The sequence below is a fragment of the Schistocerca americana genome, chromosome 4 (assembly GCF_021461395.2).
Source record: "Schistocerca americana isolate TAMUIC-IGC-003095 chromosome 4, iqSchAmer2.1, whole genome shotgun sequence".
NCBI classification, from domain to species: Eukaryota; Metazoa; Arthropoda; class Insecta; order Orthoptera; family Acrididae; genus Schistocerca; species Schistocerca americana.
Window position 1 is genome coordinate 225,770,412 of NC_060122.1, and position 22,875 is coordinate 225,793,286.

Below are 22,875 nucleotides of genomic sequence, written 5' to 3' on the forward strand. Positions count from 1 at the left end.
ATAGCTTTAAAATGAGACCACTCCCAGGTTTATATCATCACTGATTGCCAGCCTATAGGCATCTAAAGGTGCCGAAATATGAATTTTTTTCAGAAAAATTTAAATCTTTAAAAATTAATAACTTCAAAAATAATTGCGCTGTATAACTGATATTTGGTATTTTTTCATAAGTCTATGATATGTGCTGCATACCAAAAATCATGAAAATCTGAGACATCAATTCTGAAAATCTCCCAAAATTGTGTTGATTTGACATGGAATGCCCTATTCTAGAATGAGTCACAACATTTATTTGTAAGCAATCTCCTTTGTACACTCATTGCACTTCGCCTGTATTTACTAATAAACTGGAGTCTATCAACTGCTTTACCTACAATTCAGCCTATGTGATCATTCAGTTTCATATCCCAACAAAGCATTACATCCAGATATTTGTATGAGTTGGCATATTTCAACTGTGACTCGATGATATTATAGTTTTGTGAAGTGCACAGTTTTACATTTATGATCATATAAAACAAGTCGCCCATCTTTGCACCATTTTGAGATCTGACAAGATCTGGCTGAACATTTGTGCATCTTCTTTTGGACAATACTTACAGTACTTAATTACAGATAACTGCATCATCTGCAAAAAGTCTGAGGTTACTATTGTCTGCAGGGTCATTTATATGACACACGAACAGCAAGGGTCCCAACACTCTTCCTTGGAGGCACACCTGAAGTTACTTCTACATCTGATGATGACACTCCATCCAAGATAATCTGCTGTGTCCCACCTACCAAAAACTCCTCAATCCAGTGACAAATTTCACTTGATACAGCAAATGATTGTACCTTAGACGATAAGCATAGATGTGGTACTCAAACGATTTTCGGAAATCAAGAAATACTGCATGTACCTTACTGCCTTGATCTAAAGCTTTCATTATGAAGCGTTAGAATAGTATAAGTTGGGTTTCACATTATTAATCTTTCTGGAATATATGCTGTTGGTATGGAAAGAAAACTGACAGGTAGTCAGTTTTATCAGAGAAGATTTTGATGACAAAACAGTTTTTATCCAATTCTTCACCCTGATGATGTTCACAGCTCCCCTTCCAATGAAATGGGGGAAAAACTGTTGCTTTCCAATTACTGATGGCTGGTTTTGGTCTGACTAGCAGATCTTCACTTCTAAGACACACTGCTATTCAAACTGAAACCAGTCATCATTAACAAAAAATGTTAGTGTCCCCATGACTTACTACTGAATGCCGCTTTGAGATGGCTTGCCTGAATCCTGCATCTTGTCCTGCTCCTTCTGTAAAGGAAAGAAAAACACCTTTGTACAAAATGATACAATCACACTCATGACAAAGTCCTTTAACTCACTGTAATAGGCCTGAAGTTGATCTATACTATCTCATTCATGACAACTGTCTTCCAGAGACGGCTGGTGTCAAAGTTTAGATAAAGTGGTAAAGTTGCCTTTTAAATTACTGCAGGCAAAGTTATCATTATTACTTGCCATGTAGTGATTTTCAGCAAACTGCCATTTAAACTAGTTCTTCACACATAAGTAACTCCACTTACCACACAGTATTTAGATGATATTACTGAAATCAGTTAGGAGGGTTTCACATTACTTCACACGACTTATACATCATGTTGAGTACCATCTTGTTCACAGTGAAACTTTAGCAGACTTCTAACACCTGCAAGTTAAAGCATGGAGACCATATGTACTGCATGCTAACAAACCCAACTCCTTATCTTGCAGTCCACAGGTAGATCTTGTTTTCAGGTGATAGTGGCACAGGGAATGCCCTACTCAGAACAGCTAGTGCTTGCAGCTGCCCCTGATAACAATACTCATTCTGCTCATTGAAACTGATCATTGTCATCCCTCAAGAGGCTTTGTACTGACCTGATAATTTTCTAGTGGAAGGAGTGTTTAAAGTGCAGCTCAGTAAAAAGTTTGTGTATCTTGCAAAACGAAACACAGATTATTTTAGAAGTTGAACATGAATACCTAAGACAGGATCATTCTAAGTGGCTTGTAGCCAAAATGTTTGTTACATTATCCAAAAGCCTTGCTATGTCATTAATCTGTGGATTCTACAATGTACTAGAATTTAAAGAATGTAAATCAAAACAAGTAGTTAGATAATATAGGCAACATTCTACTAAATTTTCCCTCACATTAGTTTTCATTTTCTTCTTCTTTGCCTTCCCTCATCCTCGCTACAGATGAGTGTCTCATTAGTTGGTCTGAGTGACCATCCTTTCTGTTCAAACCTAACGTAACCTTTCCTTCTTTCTTTCCCTGATGAAGAAATTATTAGTCCTATAAGCTAAATAGTGTGTTCCTTCTACTTTTACGAGTTTCTATTTGTGGTATTACACATTTTGCCTCCTGACCAGCAATTGTCTCAAATTTATTTACTGACGTGCACATAAGTTCATCTGGTAAATTCTTTTTCACAGAATATCTTACAAAATACTGAAAACTTCTCATCACATCTTTATGTATTAGTATCCCAAATATTACCACTCCAACCAATAAAAAAATCCATTGGCAAGATGAAGTAATATGCACAAGAGCATGTTGCAAAGTCAATTCCGTTGTCAGATTCAGTCTGTTGCATTAATTTTTCCCACCTGGCTCGCAGGAGAGCTTCTGTAAAGTTTGGAAGGTAGGAGAGTACTGGCAGAAGTAAAGCTGTGAGGACGGGGCGTGAGTTGTGCTTGGATAGCTCAGTTGGTAGAGCACTTGCCGTAGAAAGACAAAGGTCCCGAGTTCGAGTGTCGGTCCGGAACACAGTTTTAATCTGCCAGGAAGTCTCAATTATTCTCTTCTGATAATACCTTCTTTTACATACAGTTTCATTTTAAGATAAACGTATTTTCCCCTCATAAGATATGTTATACAGGACTACTTTATCAGACTATAAACAGTGAACTCAAAAGTAAAAAGGAATCAAACAGGCATTGATAGTGTTTCACATTACAAAAATTACAGTAACCATCTTTTATCCTGAGGTTATATTTATCAGTTAAGAGACAACAAATTGAGAAGTGTCATATGTAGTGAGAGGTTGTGGTTGTGGTTGTGGTGGTGGTGGTGGTGGTGGTGGTACCTATGGCAGTAAGTGCACAGGTTCTGTCCTCACACTTAGGAGACAGTTTGGTTTCATGTAAATACAAGACAAGCCCCCACATGACCATAATATTGTACTAACCTAACAACCCTAAAGTTCATATCCAAAAGTAGGCTTGTCAATGAAGTACAACACTGAGCACTGAAAGCACATTTCTTATAAACTTTAACACACAGCCAGAAGAGAAGAGAAGAGAACCTGAACTCAACTCTTAGGCAGAGATTGCTGCCATTTATACAACCAATATTCCAAAATATACAAAGATTAAAACAGAAATTTCGAGAATATGCCGGAAAAGATAAATAGTAAATAAATAATTGCTGTTGGTTGGGGGTGAACTGGTAACCCATTCCAACCAGTGTTGCTCACAGCTATGCCACAGTGCCTGCAGATCTGCTCATGACATTGCTAGCTGACTGTAGATGAGCTTGGATGATGAGCAATGTTTCTGTCCAGTTGGACTGAAGTTTTTCTTACTGTGCTTCACCACAGGATTCCTTGAAAGGCAGTTGGCGATCTCGTTTGCATCTGTTTTTGTGTATCACTATGATGTCACATTCCTGAATCCTCAATGCCTGTCCTGCCAATCAACCCAAAGAATCTTTCAGCTTAGTCAGACAGCATGGAGAATGGTGATCCAGCACCATTTCAGACCATCCTGAATATATACTAGAACTACATTTGTCTCATAGCTGTTAGCTTCGGTGAGAAATTTCCTCTTGGAATTCTCGTCATACAGTGGTATAACGTGAGATGATAGTGCCTTCTTCAGATCAAGGAAAGATCTTTCTTGCTCCTTGTTGAGGGGAAAATTTGGCACCACCCTGCAATAGTTCGTACTATGGACATACCTCGGTACGAAAGTCCTATATGGATTCGTGGTAGCATGAGCCCATTCAAAGAACTTATTAGTGCCAAGAGTTGAAAAATGTAACTACTCTTATTTTCTCTTGATGAGGATGGACTTTACTGCCATTCACTAGCTAACCTAAGATATTACTTTCTTGTGTGATGAAGATGCACTTTCCTGGGTGCATATAGAGGCCTAGAGTCTCAATATTTCATGGCTGTCAGATGGCTTAGATGGTTTCAAATGTCTCCAAAAATGTGACTGTGTTGATAGCAAAGGCAGTTCACCCTTTTACAGTATCAAAGCAGGTTTTGTCATACACACTAAGGTACCTGGAGTATTACACAGTCCAAACAGTATAATTTAAAACTCTGAGGCCATCAGGTGCTATGAAGGCAATCCTTTCCCTGTCAGCCATATTAACCTCTGTTTGCCTGTTGCCTGTCCATAGCTGAGAAATACAAGCTCCTTTCGAAGCACATTAATGCGTAGCAATGGGTAGACAACTTTCTTCCTGATTTTGTTCAGTCATTGGTAGTAGGTGCAGAAATGCCATGTGCCATTCTTCACAAGAACAAGCGAGGACCAAAGAGTCCTTGAAGATTCATTGAGGTAATCCTGCAGCATCTTTTCCACTTACTCCTCGATTATTTGGCGACACACTGTAAGAGCACTTGCTGATTGGTGGGTGATCTGCCAGAGTTGGTAGTGTTTTATCATAGGCTGTTTTGTATGTCTTTTCTCCACTCCAGATCTAAAAGCATTCGAAAACTGTCGTAGAATGACTATTACCGACAGTGTTTCCTCAGTCAGGCCAGATCCTAATGGCAATTGGTTTATAGCTTCATCTCCTATGGTGTCTGTGGTGGTAGTGTAACAAGGTTTCTTGTTGATGGCACTAAGCTGTCCTTCATGGACTGTTTCTGCTGCAATGCTTATGATTGTTGCTGATGTATAGATTCCTTTTGCGAGCCCGAGCAGCTTTTTGCAATTGACAAAAGCTTAACAGTTCAGCTGAGCACGTCAATTGATGACTGGATTTCAGTTTGTTGACAGCGGGATAATGTTTTCAACATCAAATAACTTCCCAGAGCAGTCATTGTTCTGTGTGCTTGTTGGAATAGCATTATTGATCTGGAGGTATGCTCTGCAGCAGTATGACTGCTTGTGATGCTTGCAAGAACTCCCATCTGAGACTGCATTCTGTTAAAACAACAAACTTGAAGGTCTGTGTTCTGTCATTGACAGTTACACCTGCTGTACATGTTCCTGTCAGCTAGACATATCACCTGTTTGTGACCTTCAGTGAGTGGCTGGTATCCCTATACAGTGACATTGGAGAGCTGGGTCACGTTCAGGAGTGACCATGTCCAGGGCACAGCGATGAGCTTGCCCTAAAAGTTAAATATAATCAACTGTGGTTGACTGGCATGAACAGAAATTTTGTGACAGTTGACATCTGGTGCTTTATTAGTTGTTGAAAACCCGCCTTGTTTATCTACAGTAATGTACACATCCAGGATGTCTGCAGTGGAAACATGCTGAAATGTTGTGTTGTCCTCCAAATGTCTATTCTTCTGTGTGGGTATTATAATTGGCAGAAAAACTGGCAGTACCAGCATTGGTTGGGAGCTGGATGGTTGTGTGATGGCTGCAGCTTAAGTCAGAGTTGGCAGAGTCCATTATTCCTGACACATTTGACTGGTGTATTCAACATTCTATATGGTCAACATTCATGCCTGCTTACTTGTCCAGTTTTGGTTGCCATAAAATCCTGTATCTCTTGTCTCACTACCTGGTGTATGAGATGCAAGGTTGTGGTGATATTTCATAACTACTGTACGGACCACATTTGGGAATATGCCCTACTTCTGGTCACTCTTTCCCTTGGATTTCCTTGATGTGCTGACCCCTCTTAATGAATTCCTTGTTTGTTGACATCCTTTACTAGAAAAGCTTGTTACGTATCTTATGTGACTGCTTTAAAGTTTGAGATTTTGTTGGCTTCTGTCATTTGGATTCACAGCTGGCACTTGCTGAAACTCTTTGTATGCAGCTCTTTGTCTCATCTCCATGATGTTGGGACCTGTTCTTCTTCTAAGCAGACTTGCAGCTGCTTGTCACCATATGTTTTCTTCAGCTTTTAAACTGTTCATTGCATGCATTTATATAGGGCCTTTTGTCTAAGTGATGAAATCTTTAGTGTAATGATAGCACAACTACAATATATTTCACTTCCTGATAAACAGTAACAACTGATGCGTCCAGTAATATTTTTGCCAAAGATTTTTTGGCAGACTGTCTGCTCCTGAATGCTGCCTGCATCAATTCTCTGGGGCCCAGCAGTGGCTGTGGAAGCGGTGCTGCGCATCCTTGCACTTTGTCGAAAATGTCAGCTACTACTGATCGCTTGTGAGTGTAAAATGTTTTACTGCTGTTGAGTGATGTTCCACAAAAAATATGTAAGATTTGGATTTAACAACCTATTGCACTGCAGGCAGATTTCTCGTTTTTATATATTATGAGTGCGTTACATTGCACTATAGTTCAATTCTTTTATCTTGGCGGCTCGCGCATGCCCGCCCAGACGCGGGAGATTGCTGTGTTGCCAGTTGCACACGACGCACGCGCCAAGAGAAGCAGCACCACAGTATAGCATAGTTCGCAAGCTTACGTTTAGGGGAGAGCGCGCAGTTCATGAAGTAATGCCACCACGGCCGCATTAAGCCTTTCGCTGGTACAGAGACGTGCTCCCCGCATTCTGCGCTGTGCGCGATTTTGTCACTGCACTGCTCGCCTGTGCAGACACACTTTTGTTGCAGTCGCGAAAGATGGAATATTTCTCAATATTACATACGACACCTATGTGGTACTTAAATTAAATGAGATATTGTTACACAGTAAATTTTATATGAAATTTAGGTATCTTGTCCACATTTCATTCTCAACATTGTGGCAACTAAAATCGACCATACGGAAAGTATACTCTATGGACATTTACCTCTGCAAACTCTTTCAAAATTTCGTGCAATGGTTTACTATATTTAATACTGCACAATAACTGGGTTGAACATCGAAACAAAATTAAGTCATTTATGGGGGGAAGGTATCAGTCAAGAAGATGTGTAAAAATCTAATTTTTGGGCCAAATAGTTTTTGTGAAATCCAATGATAAGTGTGTCAAAGCAGTGAGAACACCATGTGTCTGCACAGGCGAGCATTGCAGTGATGACAAAATCGCGCACAGTGCGGAATGCGGGGAGCACGTGTCTGCAGCAGCGAAAGGGTTAATGAAGAGACAAAGCACTAGAAATTTCAAAAAATTGCATTCAAACGAATAAAATTCGTGAAGTAAGACACTTCGATATTGTTTTTAAATAAAGAAAATATTACGCACCGCACAAGGTTTGAACTTTACACCTTTCGCTTACTAACCCAACGCCTTAACCGTTACACTACCGCAACTCGTCATCCAATGTAACACCACAAGGTATCTAACAGGTCATGCAAAATACTGACAAACACTGTTGGTATGATTATGAATTACTCACACTTCGTCGAAGTACAATAGGAAATAAACAATTACCGCTGTTCTTTATTGCGAAAAAGCGGTTCGTGAGATTGATACAAACACCTTTCCTTGCTATCGCCTGAATTAGAAGACTTATTGCTTGTTTGGTTTAATTAATTAATAGAACATGAAGCAGTTGGTATAAAGAATGCTTTTTCCAAACTTTCTATAAAAGAAAATCTGCTATCAAGACATTGCTTTTGTTCTATTACTTTATTTATGACTGAATGTTTCTAAAACTGAAGACACTCGTCCGTGCTCTGCTCTGCAGTCGAGATCTGGCAACGTCATTCTCTGTTCATTGGCTGACTGTTTTTTGTGACGTCAGATGCGCAGAACAAACCTAAACTCGGCCGCCAACATATATGACGCGCACTTTAATATGCAGGATAGGATTGTGGCTCAAAATGAATGTTATAGTTCATGAGTGAAAATGACAACATTACTGCGTTGTTTAACCTTATTCTTAATAGTTTGCATCTCGTTCTTTTTCCTTTCAGAAGCTATTCTTCTTGCAATTTTTACATCAGAAATTTGTATGTTTCGTCAAGCCACAGTCAGTAACTGTGGTGTAACAAGTTTTACTGTCATGGTTTCATTTCTTATGGTACATGTGTGTGATAAACAGTGTGAATACCTTGCAGTACATGCAATATAGCAATGCAGGTACTCTACACATTTTGAGGTCCACATGGATTCAAGGAGAACGTAATGCTGATTGGAAGTGATATTTAAGACGTTCAGTTACATTTAAAGTAGTAAAACTGACAACTTTTGGAGCTGTCCAGAGGGCATAACATCTCTCATCTCGGAGGCAGGCTAGAACATGTCTCGGTCCATGTCTCTTCAGCATGCATTCTACCTTTCTAGAAGTTGCTCCACAGTATGGAAAGAATGCAGCTAACTTGACCTCTTCTGCAGCTTTATGAGGTGTATTTCAGCAACAATTTTATTAAGAGATCTAGGGTTATACATTTAGAAGTGCATGGGTACGTGCTTTGGACATTGAGCAAACATGTAGTCTTGATGCTTATAGGGACATGAGAGCGACAGTTTCAAATGTGGCACTGGACACTCATGCCACATAACAGGGCTCGGTCCCACAGGGGTATGGAGCTGCTAAGAGCTGCCCAATTTGCTTCCCACATGTCACTTCAGCCCTCTCTGGGAAGTTCCAAATGCCATCGTTACATCTATATTAGCAGAACACTGTGCTAGCCACAGCAGCCAGTGATTTTTAACTCGTGGTGGTGGTGGAGACAGCTATTGAAAGCTAGTGTTTTGTTCGATGTGACATGGCTTGTAAACTGAGAAGATTTCATTTAGACATGCCACCGCAAAAGACTCTGAGGACAAAAAGATTGTGTCCTATGTCTGTAATATCAGTGAGTCGCAATTGGAATTAGTAAACTTGTACAAAGACCCAGATGTAACACTTTGTTTGTATACCTATGAAGGAATGATCACATAGGCTCAGTTGTGAGTAAAGCAGTTGGTAGACTTCAGTTTATTGATAGAATACTGGGGAAATGCAGTTGGTCTACAAAGGCAATTGCTTACAAAACACTCGTGCGGCCCCTTCTAGAATATTGTTATGTGTATGGGATCTGTACCAGATAGGACTAATTGGGTATTTTGAACATAGATAGGGCAGCACGAATACTGATAGCTTTGTTTGACTCATGCGAGTGTATCGTGGATGCTGAAGAAACTAAACTGACAGACTCCTGAAGATAAATGTAAAATATCCTGAGAAAGACTACATACAAAGTTTTAGGAACTGGCTTTGAATACTTCAGGAATATACTAGAATCCCCCTACATACCACTCCCATAGGGGTTGTGAGAATTAATTATAGTGCACACAGAGACAATTAAGCAGTCATTCTTTCTGTACTCCATTTGTGAATGAAATGGGGGAAAGGCCCAATAACTGGTGCAATGGGATGTATCCTCTGAAATGCACTTCAGTGGTTTTCAGTGTGTAGATGTGGATGTAGAGGTAGCCTGTTACATTTCCAGAGACCGTAACTCCATGAAAACAAGTAACTATGTAAAAAGGTAAGATTTGTTGATATCCATAATTTGGATAGGAATAATGCCTGTGATATATGGAACATGAAATTAAGTAAGAATTGAAGAAAGAAGGAAAAAAAAACCCATGATTATGCCCTGAAATGAAATGCTTTACACTCCAAATCAAACAGGTTTGCAGTTTATGTAATGTAAATTTTATGCCTGTGAAATGGAAAACAGTGTCTAAACTTAATTGTTAGTGTGGTTTATAGTGAAAATGTACTGAATGAACAAAACATGGCAAAAATCTAACAAGTGGTTTTAGGAGAAAAGTGGTATTTACAATGGAACAAGGATTAGCATACCTACTTAATCATCAATTAATAACAGAGAACTTGTTTTATCACTGAACTTCATAAACACTGCATGCCAGCTAATGTTAACTGTTCATCATTATCACTGAGGCCTGCAAGCCATGGGTGAGCTGGCCATCATAAAGATAAATGGTTGGAATGTCAGAAAATGTGTACATACGTTCTCACAAAGGAATGTTTGTGGAAAGTTTTATGCAGCACACCATGAATTCCTCTCCTCTGCCAATCTTTTCACCTCAGAATAGCACTTGCAACCTATGTCATCAATTATTTGCTGGATGTTTCCCAATCTGTCTTCCTCTGCAGCTCCCTCTAGTACAATGGAAGTTATTCCCTGATGTCTTAACAGATGTCCCATCATCCTGCACCTTCGTCTTGTCAATCTTTTACATATATTCCTTTCCTCGTTGGTTCTGTGGATAACCTTCTCATTCCTTACCTCATCAGTCACTTAATTTTTAGCATTATTCTGTAGCACCACATCTCAAATGGTTAGATTCTCTTCTCTTCTGTTCTGATTTTCCACTAGGCCATGTTTCACTACCATATAATGCTGTGCTCCAGACAGACAATCTCAGAAATTTCTTCCTCAAATTAAGGCCTATGTTTGATACAAGCAGAATTCTATTGGCCAGGAATGCCTTTTCTGCTAGTGGTAGTCTGCTTTTCACATTGTCCTTGCTTTGCCCATCGTGGGTTATTTTGCTGCCTAGGTAGCAGAATACCTTAACTTAGTCTACTTTGTGATGACCAATTCTGATGTTAAGTTTCTGACTGTTCTCATTTCTGCTACTTCTCATTTGTTGGTTCTCATTACTTTAGTCTTTCATTGATTTTGTTTCAATCCATATTCTGTACACATTAGAATGTACATTCTATTTAACACATCCTGTAATTCATCTTTGCTTTTACCGAGAGTAGCAATGTTATCAGTGAATCTTATTGATGATATCTTTACTAACTGAATTTTAATCTCACTCTTGAACCTTTCTTTTATTTCCCCATTGCTTCTTTGATGTACAGATGGAACAGTAAGGGCGATAGTCTACTTCCCTGTCTTACACCCTTATTAATCCAGGCACGTCATTCTTATTGTTCTCTCTTGACTCTTGTACATGTTGTATATTACCCATCATTCCCTGTAACTGATGCCTATTTTTCTCAGAATTTCAAACATCTTGCACCATTTTATATTGTCAAACACTTTTCCAGATCTTCAGACCCTATGAATGTACCTAGATTTTTCTTCAGTCTTGCTTTCATTATGAACTGCAATGTCGGAACTGGCTCTCTGGTGTCTTTACCTTTCCTAAAGCCAAACTGTCATCTAACACATCCTCAATTATCTTTTTCCTTCTTCTGTGTGTTATTCTTGTCAGCAACTTGGATGCACGAGCTGTTAAGCTGATTGTGTGGTATTTTCGCACTTGTCTGCTCTTGCAATCTCCAGAACTATGTGGATGATTCTCTGAAAGTTTGATGGTATATTGCCAGTCTCATACATTCTATTGTTGCCACTTCTTGCAGTGATTTTACGATAGAATGATATTAAAATAGAATGTTATCTATCCCTTCTGCCTTATTCGATCTTAAGTCTTCCAAAGGTGTTTCTGAGACTGGATCCCCTATCAACTCCTGTTTCTTCTTTTGTCATGTCATCAGACAATTCCTCCTCTCCCTAAAGGCCTTAAACATACTACCTCCAGCTTTTCGCTCTCTCCTCCCCATTTAACAGTGGAATTCCCATAGCACTTTTGATGTTATCACTCTTGCTTTTAATTTCATCAAATGTTTTCTGACTTTTCTGTATGCTGAGTCAGTCCTTCTGACAATTTTGTTTCAATTTTTTCATAATTTTCATGTAGCTATTTCACATTAGCTTCCCTGCACTACTTATTAGTTTACCTCCACCCCTGCATTTCCATGCACATTTTTTTACTTCATTCTTTTGTTGATCAACTGAAATATTTGTTATCCTTGGTTTCTTCAGCTGTATTTCTACTGCTTATGTTTTTCTTTCCAACTTCTGTGATAGCCCTTTCTGGAGATATCCATTCCTCCTCAGCTGAACTGCCTAGTGAGCTATTTACTGCAGTATCTACAACCTCAAGAGAACTTGGTGTGTCTCTTCATTCCTTGGTGCTAGTCTCTTAAATGTCAACCTACTCTTAATCATTACTAAATTGTGATCTGACTGTATCTGCCCCAGGGTATACCTTAAATTCCAATATGTGATTTTGGAATCTCTGCTTGACCCTGATGTAATATGACTCGAATCTTCCCATATCTCCCGGCTTTATCAAACTATACCACCTCCTCTCTTGTCTCTTGAACAGAGTATTTGCTATTACTAGCTGAAATTTATTGCAGAACTCAGTCTTTCTCCTCTCTCATTTCTACCACCAAGACTAAATTCTCCCATAACCCCTTCTTGTAGATTAAAACTGAAGAAACTGCAAAAAGGTGGGAATTAAAGGAGATGGGACCTGGATAAACTGACTAAACCATAGTTTGTACAGTGTTTCAGGGAGAGCATAAGGGAACAATTGACAGAAATGGGGGGAAAGAAATACAGAAGAAGAAGAATGGGTAGCTTTGAGGAATGAAAGTGAAGGCAGCAGAGGATCAAGTAGGTAAAAAGACGAGGGCTAGTAGAAATCCTTGGGTAACAGAAGAGATACTGAATTGAATTGATGAAAGGAGAAAATATAAAAATGCAGTAAGTGAAGCAGGCAAAAAGGAATACAAACATCTCAAAAATGAGATCGACAGGAAGTGCAAAATGTCTAAGCAGGGATGGCTAGAGGACAAATATAAGGATGTAAAGGCTTATCTCACGAGGGGTAAGATAGATACTGCCTACAGGAAAATTAAAGAGACATTTGGAGAAAAGAGAACCACTTGTATGAATATTAAGAGCTCAGATGGAAACCCAGTTCTAAGCAAAGAAGGGAAAGCAGAAAGGTGGAAGGAGTATAGAGAGGGTCTATACAAGGGCAATGTACTTGAGGACAATATTGTGGAAATGGAAGAGGATGTAGATGAAGATGAAATGATACTGTGTGAAGAGTTTGACATAGCACTGAAAGACCTAAGTCGAAACAAGGCCCCGGGAGTAGACAACATTCCATTAGAACTACTGACAGCCTTGGGACAGCCAGTCCTGACAAAACTCTACCATCTGGTGAGCAAGATGTATGAGACAGGCGAAATTCCCTCAGACTTCAAGAAGAATATAGTAATTCCAATCCCAAAGAAAGCAGGTGTTGACAGATGTGAAAATTACCGAACTATCAGTTTAATAAGTCACAGCTGCAAAATAATAATGCGAATTCTTTACAGACGAATGGAAAGACTGGTAGAAGCCGACCTCGGGGAAGATCAGTTTGGATTCCATAGAAATGTTGGAACACGTGAGGCAGTACTGACCCTACGACTTATCTTAGAAGAAAGATTAAGAAAAGGCAAACCTACATCTCTAGCATTTGTAGACTTAGAGAAAGCTTTTGACAATGTTGACTGGAATACTCTCTTCAAATTCTGAAGGTGGCAGGGGTAAAATACAGGGAGCAAAAGGCTATTTACAATTTGTACAGGAAGCAGATGGCAGTTATAAGAGTCGAGGGGAATGAAAGGGAAGCAGTGGTTGGGAAGGGAGTGAGACAGGGTTCTAGCCTATCCCCAATTTTATTCAATCTGTATATTGAGCGAGCAGTGAAAGAAACAAAAGAAAAATTCAGAGTAGGTATTAAAATCCATGGAGAAGAAATAAAAACTTTGAGGTTCGCCGATGACATTGTAATTCTGTCAGACAGCAAAGGACTTGGAAGAGCAGTTGAATGGAATGGACAGTGTCTTGAAAGGAGGATATAAGATGAACATCAACAAAAGCAAAACAAGGATAATGGAATGTAGTCTAATTAAGTCGGGTGATGCTGAGGGAATTAGATTAGGAAATGAGGCACTTACAGTAGTAAAGGAGTTTTGCTATTTGGGGAGCAAAATAACTGATGATGGTCGAAGTAGAGAGGATATAAAATGTAGACTGGCAATGGCAAGGAAAGCGTTTATGAAGAAGAGAAATTTGTTAACATAGTCAGGAAGTCGTTTCTGAAAGTATTTCTATGGAGTGTAGCCATGTATGGAAGTTAAACATGGACGATAAATAGTTTGGACAAGAAGAGAATAGAAGCTTTTGAAATGTGGTGCTACAGAAGAATGCTGAAGATTAGATGGGTAGATCACACAACTAATGAGGAGGTATTGAATAGAATTGGGGAGAAGAGGAGCGTGTAGCACAACTTGACTAGAAGAAGGGATCGGTTGTTAGGACATGTTCTGAGGCATAAAGGGATCACCAATTTAGTACTGGAGGGCAGCGTGGAGGGTAAAAATCGTAGAGGGAGACCAAGAGATGAATACACTAAGCAGATTCAGAAGGATGTAGGCTGCAGTAGGTACTGGCAGATGAAGCAGCTTGCACAGGATAGAGTAGCATGGAGAGCTGCATCAAACCAGTCTCAGGACTGAAGGCAACAACAACAACAAACCCCCCCCCCCCCCCCCCCCACCCCCACCTTCTTCCACACCTTCCCCTACAATTGCATTCCAATCCCTCATGAGTATTAGATTTTCATCTTCATTTACATAATTGATTATATGTTCAACCTCCTCATATATTTTCTCTCTCCTTTCATTGGTTGTTTGTTCTTTTTCTTGTGGTCACCTCCCTCTTGGCAGTCCCCTCCCAGAGATCTGAATGGGGGACTAGTGCTGAATCTTTTGCCAATGGAGAGCTAGTCATGATTACACACTGATGAAGTGGATGAAAATCCTTATGGGCCACTTCTAGTAAGATTGACAATGGTAACAGTGATGGAGGTGATTTGTTAAATTTCTGGGCATTGGTGAATATTGCATGACAGGTAAAGTTGTCTAAAGATACTGTAAATTTCTAGGAAAATAATTTCTGTTCATATATCACATTGTGCCCTGCTCATCATTGTTGATACCACCTCCCTTTACTTTAATAACCTGATGCCAATGGTCTTCCCACTATTGAGCACAACCTTTCCCAATGCCTGACAGATCCGAAACCTACAACCTCCTTCGTAGTTGCCATGATCAATTACATCATCACTCAAAATTACTTCTGCTGTGAAGGCATCATCTACAAACATAGCTGGGGTACAGCAGTGGGCATCTGTGTGGCACCATCCTTTGGCAACCTATTCATGGACAATCTAGAGGAATCCTTTCCAAAAACTTAATTTCCAAACCCCTCACTTAGTTAAGATTCATTGATGAAATCTTTGTGATCTAGATTGAGGGTGAGGGCACCCTATCCACATTCCTCCAGAACATCAACACCTTCTCCCCCATTTTCACTTCATATGGTCCTCGACAACCCAGCAAGCCACTTTCCTTGATGTTGACCTCCACCTCAAAGATAGCTACATCAGTATCTCTGACCATATCAAACCTACCAACTGCCACTTTGACAGCTGTCTTACATTCCATTTCAAGACTCCCTTCCATACATACAGCCTTGCCACCCATGGCTATCACATCTGTAGTGACGAGCAGTCCCTCTTGAAATATACCAAGAGTCTCAATGAGGCCTCCACAGACTGTAATTACGCTCCCAACCTTGCACAGAAACACATATCCTGTGCCTTATCTCTCTAGTCATCCCAACCTCCCAAAGTCCCACAGAGGAACATTCCCCTCGTGACTCGGTACCACACAGTACTGGAGCAACTGTATCATGTTCTCCACCAGGGTTTTGACTGTATCTCGTTGTGCCCTGACATAAGGAATGTCCTACCCACTAACCTTCCAACCCCTCCCATAGTGGTATTCTGCTATCCACCAACCCTGTGTAATATCCTCATCCATCCCTACACAACCCCTGCTCCCAATCCCTTTCCACATGGCTTATATTCCTTTAATAGACCTAGATGCAAGACCTATCCTATACATCCTCCCGCCACCACATACGCCAGTCGGGCCACAAGCATCACCTATCCGATCAGATGCAGGACTACCTGTGAAACCAGTCGTGATGTACAAGCTAAGTTTCTAGCAGTGTGCTGTATTCGACATGGGCATGACAACCAATAAGTTGTCTGTCCACGCGAATGACCAGTGACAAACTCTGGCCAAGAAACAGCTGGACCACCTGTTGCTGAGCACACTGCCCAACATAAGGTTCTTCATTTTAATGACTGCTTCACAGCCTGTGCCTTCTGGATCCTTCCTACCAACACCAGCTTTTCTGAATTTTGCAGGTGGGAACTGTCCCTCCAGTGTATACTATGTTCCCATAACCCTCCTGGCGTCAGTCTTAGTCATTGTCCTAAACCCACCTATCCCCTTTCCTGTTCCTACACCAGCACTAAACAACCTTCTGTTCCACCAGCATACCAACAGTCTTTTACTTCTCTTGTTTCCTGCTCCCCACCCCCTCCATGCCCCCACCCCCCACCCCACCCTCTAACATCCTGACTGCACTTAGCTGCCCTACCCTCTCTCCACCTTTCCATGCATGCTCCCACAAGGAGCACTTTACTGTCCATCACCCCTATCCTGTTATCCCTCCCCCTCCCCACCCCAGTGCCCTTCTTACCCCCACCACCCAGATTGCTTCTCCCACAATGTGCTGCTGCTCACACTCTGTCCTTGGCAACTCGTGGTTGAAAGCTTACTTGCTGGACATTTTTGCTGTGCCTATCTGTGACTCAGCATCTCTGCTACATGGTGAGTAGCAGTCTATCCTTTTTGTAATACTGTCATTATTCCATCCTGGATTTTCCATTGTTTGGCAATGCCTGATCTGTCATTTATTGCTTTGCTTCCTACCTTCTTCCTCCACTACATTAAGCCACTATGTAAGATTTATGCTTTCTCCAATACTCCAGCTGTACACTTTTTTCATTCCTCTCTTCTACTGTCTGTTTTCTTTCTGGTGTTTCTGGGATTTTGTTCTGCTGGAAACGTCCGCACCTCCTAATTTTGTTTCTATAGTTTGTTCCATCTTCAATTTCTTACTTATTTTTATGTTAATTTCTTCTAAATATTTTTCCTAAGGCAGTTGGGGTTGCTGTTTCATTTTTCAAAATGAGGTAAAATTTTGTCAGTCTGCTAGGACCTATACTTTGGAAGGCTCGTAGAACATTAGCTGTCTTTTGTAATTTAGTCTCGATGCTTTATTCTATATGATTCAGTACTTCTTCAGTGTTTCTACTTTTCTTTGGTTTCCCAGTATCTTCCTCGCAAGATGTCTTGTTTTTTTTGTGAGTAATTGATATTCTTTTATTGCTCATAAAATGTGTGTTTCTGATAGTTAAACTTCCTAGGCGAGTTATTGTCTTGTAACCACGAATTTTCACAGTCATAGAGATATTTTGATTATAAATGCCTTTTATTAATTGAAATGTTAAGTTCAGATTTGCACATTTATTTCATGGGTAGCCATTCTAATATTCTATAATTAGATGATGAATGGATTCACTACCTGTAAAGGAACTTTCGAACATTATCAATCCCTTTATGGCTGTCAACAAATTTTTAATTTAGCTGTTGCAGTTTTTGCTAGTTCTAATTATGAAGCATATAAAATAGATGAAAAAATCTCATTCTGAAACCGTAAGCGAACTACAAGGTGGCAATTCCAATCATTTGAAGCACACACATGAATAACCAGTGAAAATAATGTAATGCTTGAATTTCTCCACACATACTGCTTCCTTGATTGCTGGATTTGTACTAATGTCATCCATAGTGGCCAGTACTGACTAAGCCTGGAGGAGTCTGACTGCTTCTAACTATGGCAATATTTTTAATCATTTCAATTTTTTTTCCAGCCTGTCAGAAAAATGTGAAAAACACCACAAAGAGGAAACCAGTTGAAGTCAGACAGACAACAGCAAGTAGATTGCGCATGGAAAAAGCTAATCCTTTACTTACCATTGGGAAATGTACAGGATTAACTTCAACATTTAAAGTTAAAACTCCTGCCTCATCACTGGTGAGAAGCACAAATATTACAAGGAAACCATTCACAGCAACTACAGCAGCAGCACCAAAACAATTGTTTAAGGTTCCAAGATGCAATGAAAAGAAAATTAACAATGAAAATAAATATACTGGGCCAGTGCAGCAGAAGAGTTCTGTACTGACTGTGAAAAAAACTCCCAGTACATTTACACCAGTTAATCGAATAAAAAATGTTAATGCCAATGTAAGTGGTGTCTCAAAGCTTCCCCCGTCAACACAGAAGAATAGACCACAGCTCTCTGCAGGTGCCAGACAGAAAAATGTTCCTACAACAAATCAGCGTGCAGGACTGAGGCGCTCATCATCAGCCACAACATTTCATTCACATGTCGGTTCCATGCAGCTAAAGAGTGTGAGAAGCCCTTCAGTTCCAGACATATCAAGAGTATCTAAAATTGGCCACTCTTCAGGTGAGTCTTGGAAACTATCTTGGTTCCTTAAATTTAAGAGGTATAAAATTACCCAGAACTGGCTGCCCTATCTATGTGATAATAAAAAACAGTTATCTACATATTGTTAATCTAAAATTGCTTTTGTTCCATAAGACAAATTTTGGGACATGTGCTACTTAATTGTCTGAATAGTTACGGAGATTATTAAAAATGAGGTACTGGTACCCAGCATTTTAGATCTAGATTGTGGGTGTGTTGATAAATCTTTCTGTGGCTCTAGCTCAACACTAGAGCCAGACCAATTAGCCTGTCTAAGATGATAGTCTTTCTTACAAGAAAAGTTCTTTTTCTTGCAGTTGGTTTGACAGGCAACTCGAATATAAACTTGAATACTCTAGATATGCTATAAAATGGGATTAATAACACAACTGAATGGTCATTAGTGTGACAATTCTAAACTTAAGAAGGTTCAGTAGAAACTGCAAGGTACCAGGTAAGTTATATATAAAATGTGTGTTCAAGTAGATGATGTATATATTTCTAATGACATTTACACTTTCCACTTGCACTGACGCACATGCAGTACAATCTCATTAATTTCAGTCACATTAATGCTGAGAATGTTGCTGGTTCTTTCATAAAGATCTCATAGTGTGATGCTTCATACATTTCTGTTCAGAGCAAGTCGTCCACAACTGAATTAAAATCTCTTTTCAAACTCACCTGCTCCTATGCTCCTACCCCCCCCCCCCCCCTTCCATCCTCTCCCTTCCTTAAAACTTAGTGAAATAGTGCATAATTCAAATTTTTCACTTAAAATTGATTTACAGAGGAAAATATGGGAGGTATTCCTTTTTGACTGACACTCTTAAAATGTGAAGTTTGTAACCAGTTTCTGTAGTTATCTTCACAGAAAAACAGGCTGAAGTACCTGATTACCCCATCTCCCACCCCCTCCTGTGACTAAGTCACACTTCCTGGTCATCAGGACTATTGATATTAACTTCTCCAGAGTGCAAAACTATTGTAGAACATAATAGAAGATATCATTTGAGTACCAGTGGAATATGGGCATATTTCCGGTGCATCTTCACCTTGCTTTTTAGGGCCTTATATTCTCTCATTGCAAAATGATATCTAGTTTTAGGTGGTTTAGAACATGGCCTTTCTAATGGAAATGGTTTAAAGGAGTCTGCATAAAACTCCGTGTTGTGAAAGTGTTCTGAAAATACCCATTTTGGGATTTTACAAAAATAAAAAAATTCATCCTCATTTTGTGAATTACTGGGAAGCAATAGAAGAAATTTTGTGCTCTAAGAACTTGTATTGAGTTGTTATGTTCAAAGAGTCAAGTTTGTCCTGCAATTGCTTCCAGATATATAAAAAGCTACACTTAACTTATTTTTGAAGTGCCTATTTTTGACCAAATTTACTTCAAATTATCCTCTCTAAAAGTGCACAAGGAATCTTTTTTATTGATTCATTGAAGAGAGCACAAAAGTTGTACAATATGACAGTCTTGTCTCTTTCCAGAAAATATTGGTGAAGATATTATGTCTCAAAGTTGTCAAAAATTCGGGGGTCACTGCTGAAAGTTGCGCTATGGGCTCAAGTATTATATTGCCAAAAGTAAAACTTTACCTATGCTCATGGAGGATGTGTTTGAATGTTTACACAGTGTTATCAAAATTCTTTATGGTCATAATTGACATGGAATGGTCCAAAAATAGTGTGATGATACACTGCAGGTATGAAGAAAACAGCTTTTGAAACATGGTGCTGCAGGAGAATGCTGAAGATTAGAAGTCTGGCTCAACCAATAGATGACTCATACAATCATGGAAAGAGGCATGGAATGCCATAGGTGTGCCTTACTCTTACAGCTCAACAAATACTTTGGCAGTATAATGCAGGGTCATTCCGTGGTTACGGATGTAACATTTGTACAATTGACATTGAAGTACTAACATCAAAATGACGGGCACAAAATTTAAAAGTATACAATGAAGGGCATCACTTTGCATGAACAGACTAGCATGATTCGTACCTGCACTTACCACTGAGTAATGAACACAGCTTCTCAGACTTCCTTGGTCCTCAGTACCCTCCTTCAAGCTTTACCAGTTCAACCACTTGCTCTTTGGAATCTCATCTGTGCCAGTAATTCAATGATATTTGGAGCAATTGATTGAGGATATTTCCTGTTGCAGGAACTACATTGATGACATCTGGGTTACAGGTTCTACAGTAGAGGAGCATTTATGAAACATACAGACAGTATTACAATGCCTTGTGGAGAATGGCCTTCTTTGAAAGCTAGAAAAGTGCATTTTTCTTAGCAAAGATGCATGTGCCTATAGATGAACACAGCAAAACCTGCCGAAGTACAAGCACAAGCATCTGAAGGAACTCGAGTCTCTTTTGGCCAAGATTTTGTATTGTGCCATGTTCATTCCTCAGGCTGAGCATGTCTGCCATCGTCTTGATTAGCTTGGGTAAAAGGACATTAGGTTTGTCTGATCTGTTGATTGTTAATAGGCTTCTTGAACCCTGGCCTTTGATGCCTCCCAATATGGCACTGAACAGCACGTTGCTTATACATCAGATGCATCCAAGGCACAGCTTAATTACTCATAGGTGGGAAAGGGTGCACTGGCTATTGTTTTCAGTTCAGAATTAAAAAAAGTTTAAAGTCTCTCTCTCTCTCTCTCTCTCTCTCTCTCTCTCTCTCTCTCTCTCTCTCTCCCTCTCTCTTTTTTTTTTTTTTTTTTAAGACTTTGTTCATTATAAACATGACCGGTGTTGTGAAAATTATATTCCCATCTTCAGATGTCCAAATTTAGTAGTCAGCTGCAAGATGGTCATGTGCCACAAACACCGGACTGCACTGTAGAACAGGTGAACGTGATGGTATGTACACCTGAAGATGGGAATATAACTTTCCTGAAACCAGTCATGTTTTTTAAACAATCACAGCTGAAGCAGATATTTTAAATCTTACACACTGGGACCTGTATGTGGGCTTGTGGTGCCTGTGCACAGAACCAGGTCTGCTGGTTTTACCTGTGGCCATTCCCAGGACACCCTCTGGACAGGATGGACGTCAGTTACACAAGTCCATTTTTGGGCAGCTTGTAGTGGTTTACAGTTGATGCTTAGACATTTCTCATACGTAACAAAGTTGCCCTCTACACTGTCGACTGCTGCTGCTCACGCATTGGCAGTCGTTTTTGCCATTGAGGGATCCCATAGGACCATGTCCAATAAAGGTCGGAAATTTATGTTTCAGGAGTTTGAAGATTTTTGCATTCGGAGATGGAGCTCTTCATGCAGACATTAAAGACTCAGATGAAGTAGTCATTGTCTGCCTCTTCCCGCAATGATGCGTTGTCAAATTACTTGGCTATATAATGGGTGATGCTGGATGATGGGTGCAGTCTGGCAGAATGTCTGCATGGTTGCCAGCCATGGTGTTTCCTGGATTTGCATCATGAATCACATGCCCGTCCCCTCCCCTCTCTGACTGCCATTTGGGCCCGATCTTCAAACTGGTAGTGGGGCTGGCTGCTGGACATTGTGCTGGACCACAAAGATTGGCTGTTGTTTGTGTTCAGGTGGGGTGTCTGTCTGCAGCAGGTGACCCATCACACAAATTAGTTGCACCTGTGACCTGTTGGATTATTACTACTGCGGGCTTCCAGTTAGCTGGGCGGCAGGGCTGTTCACTAAGTTATTCCAGGAGCTGGCTCCCACTTGCAGCAGTGTGCTACTCCATTGATGCATCTTTTGTGGTCTGTGTTGCCCTCCCTTTGCCTGGGGCCTCGGGCCTCAGTGAAGCTTGTTCCAGTGATTCCCAACATGGAGCCTATGACTTTGACCTGCCCTCATCATCATCCTCTCTCCTTGATGGGGAATGTGGCTTCACCTCTGCTCCTGCCAGTGGACTGACTATTGTTTCCATCTCAGCACCCTTCTGCTCATACAACAGATCTGGCATGGTCTCCTTTGGCTGTCAGTCCATTTCCTGGGTCTCAGGTGCTCTGTCCAGTTCTGTGCTGAAGGTCTCACACAGTGAGTTTTCATTTCCTCTTGCCGTATTCTGAACCCCTGCTTATTGTTGAGCCACTGTCAGCATGTACAATACCTTGAGCTGATGGTGTTTAGCAGCATTGTCAAACGTGTGCAGTAGTAAAGCCACAAAACAGAAAAACAGGAAGTGTTAAAGATGTAACAAAACTGTTAGTTTTCATGGTATGGCCCTGCACTGATGTAGTGTCATCTTCATCTGCTTGGGACTTTGTGGTGAAAGAAATATGTGAAATTTGTTTGGCAAAGAATTTAATTTACAAAGATTACAGTTTCAATGCTAACAAATCATGCAGTTTGACACTTTCTTCAGTAAACTTGCAAAGATGTTGCTGCAGTGCAGCTTATAACACATTGATAACTTGGCATACTTTTTTCTGCTGAAC

At 40.1% G+C, this 22,875-nt stretch overlaps 1 protein-coding gene across 1 annotated transcript in view; it reads left to right on the forward strand.

Annotated features, from left to right (window-relative positions):
• LOC124612593 overlaps positions 1-22,875 on the forward strand; it is a 105,920-nt gene that overhangs the window by 30,830 nt on the left and 52,215 nt on the right. Inside the window, exon 5 of the mRNA XM_047140876.1 lies at positions 17,819-18,421. Coding sequence (XP_046996832.1) covers positions 17,819-18,421 — 603 coding nt within the window. The remainder of the gene's footprint in view (positions 1-17,818; positions 18,422-22,875) is intronic.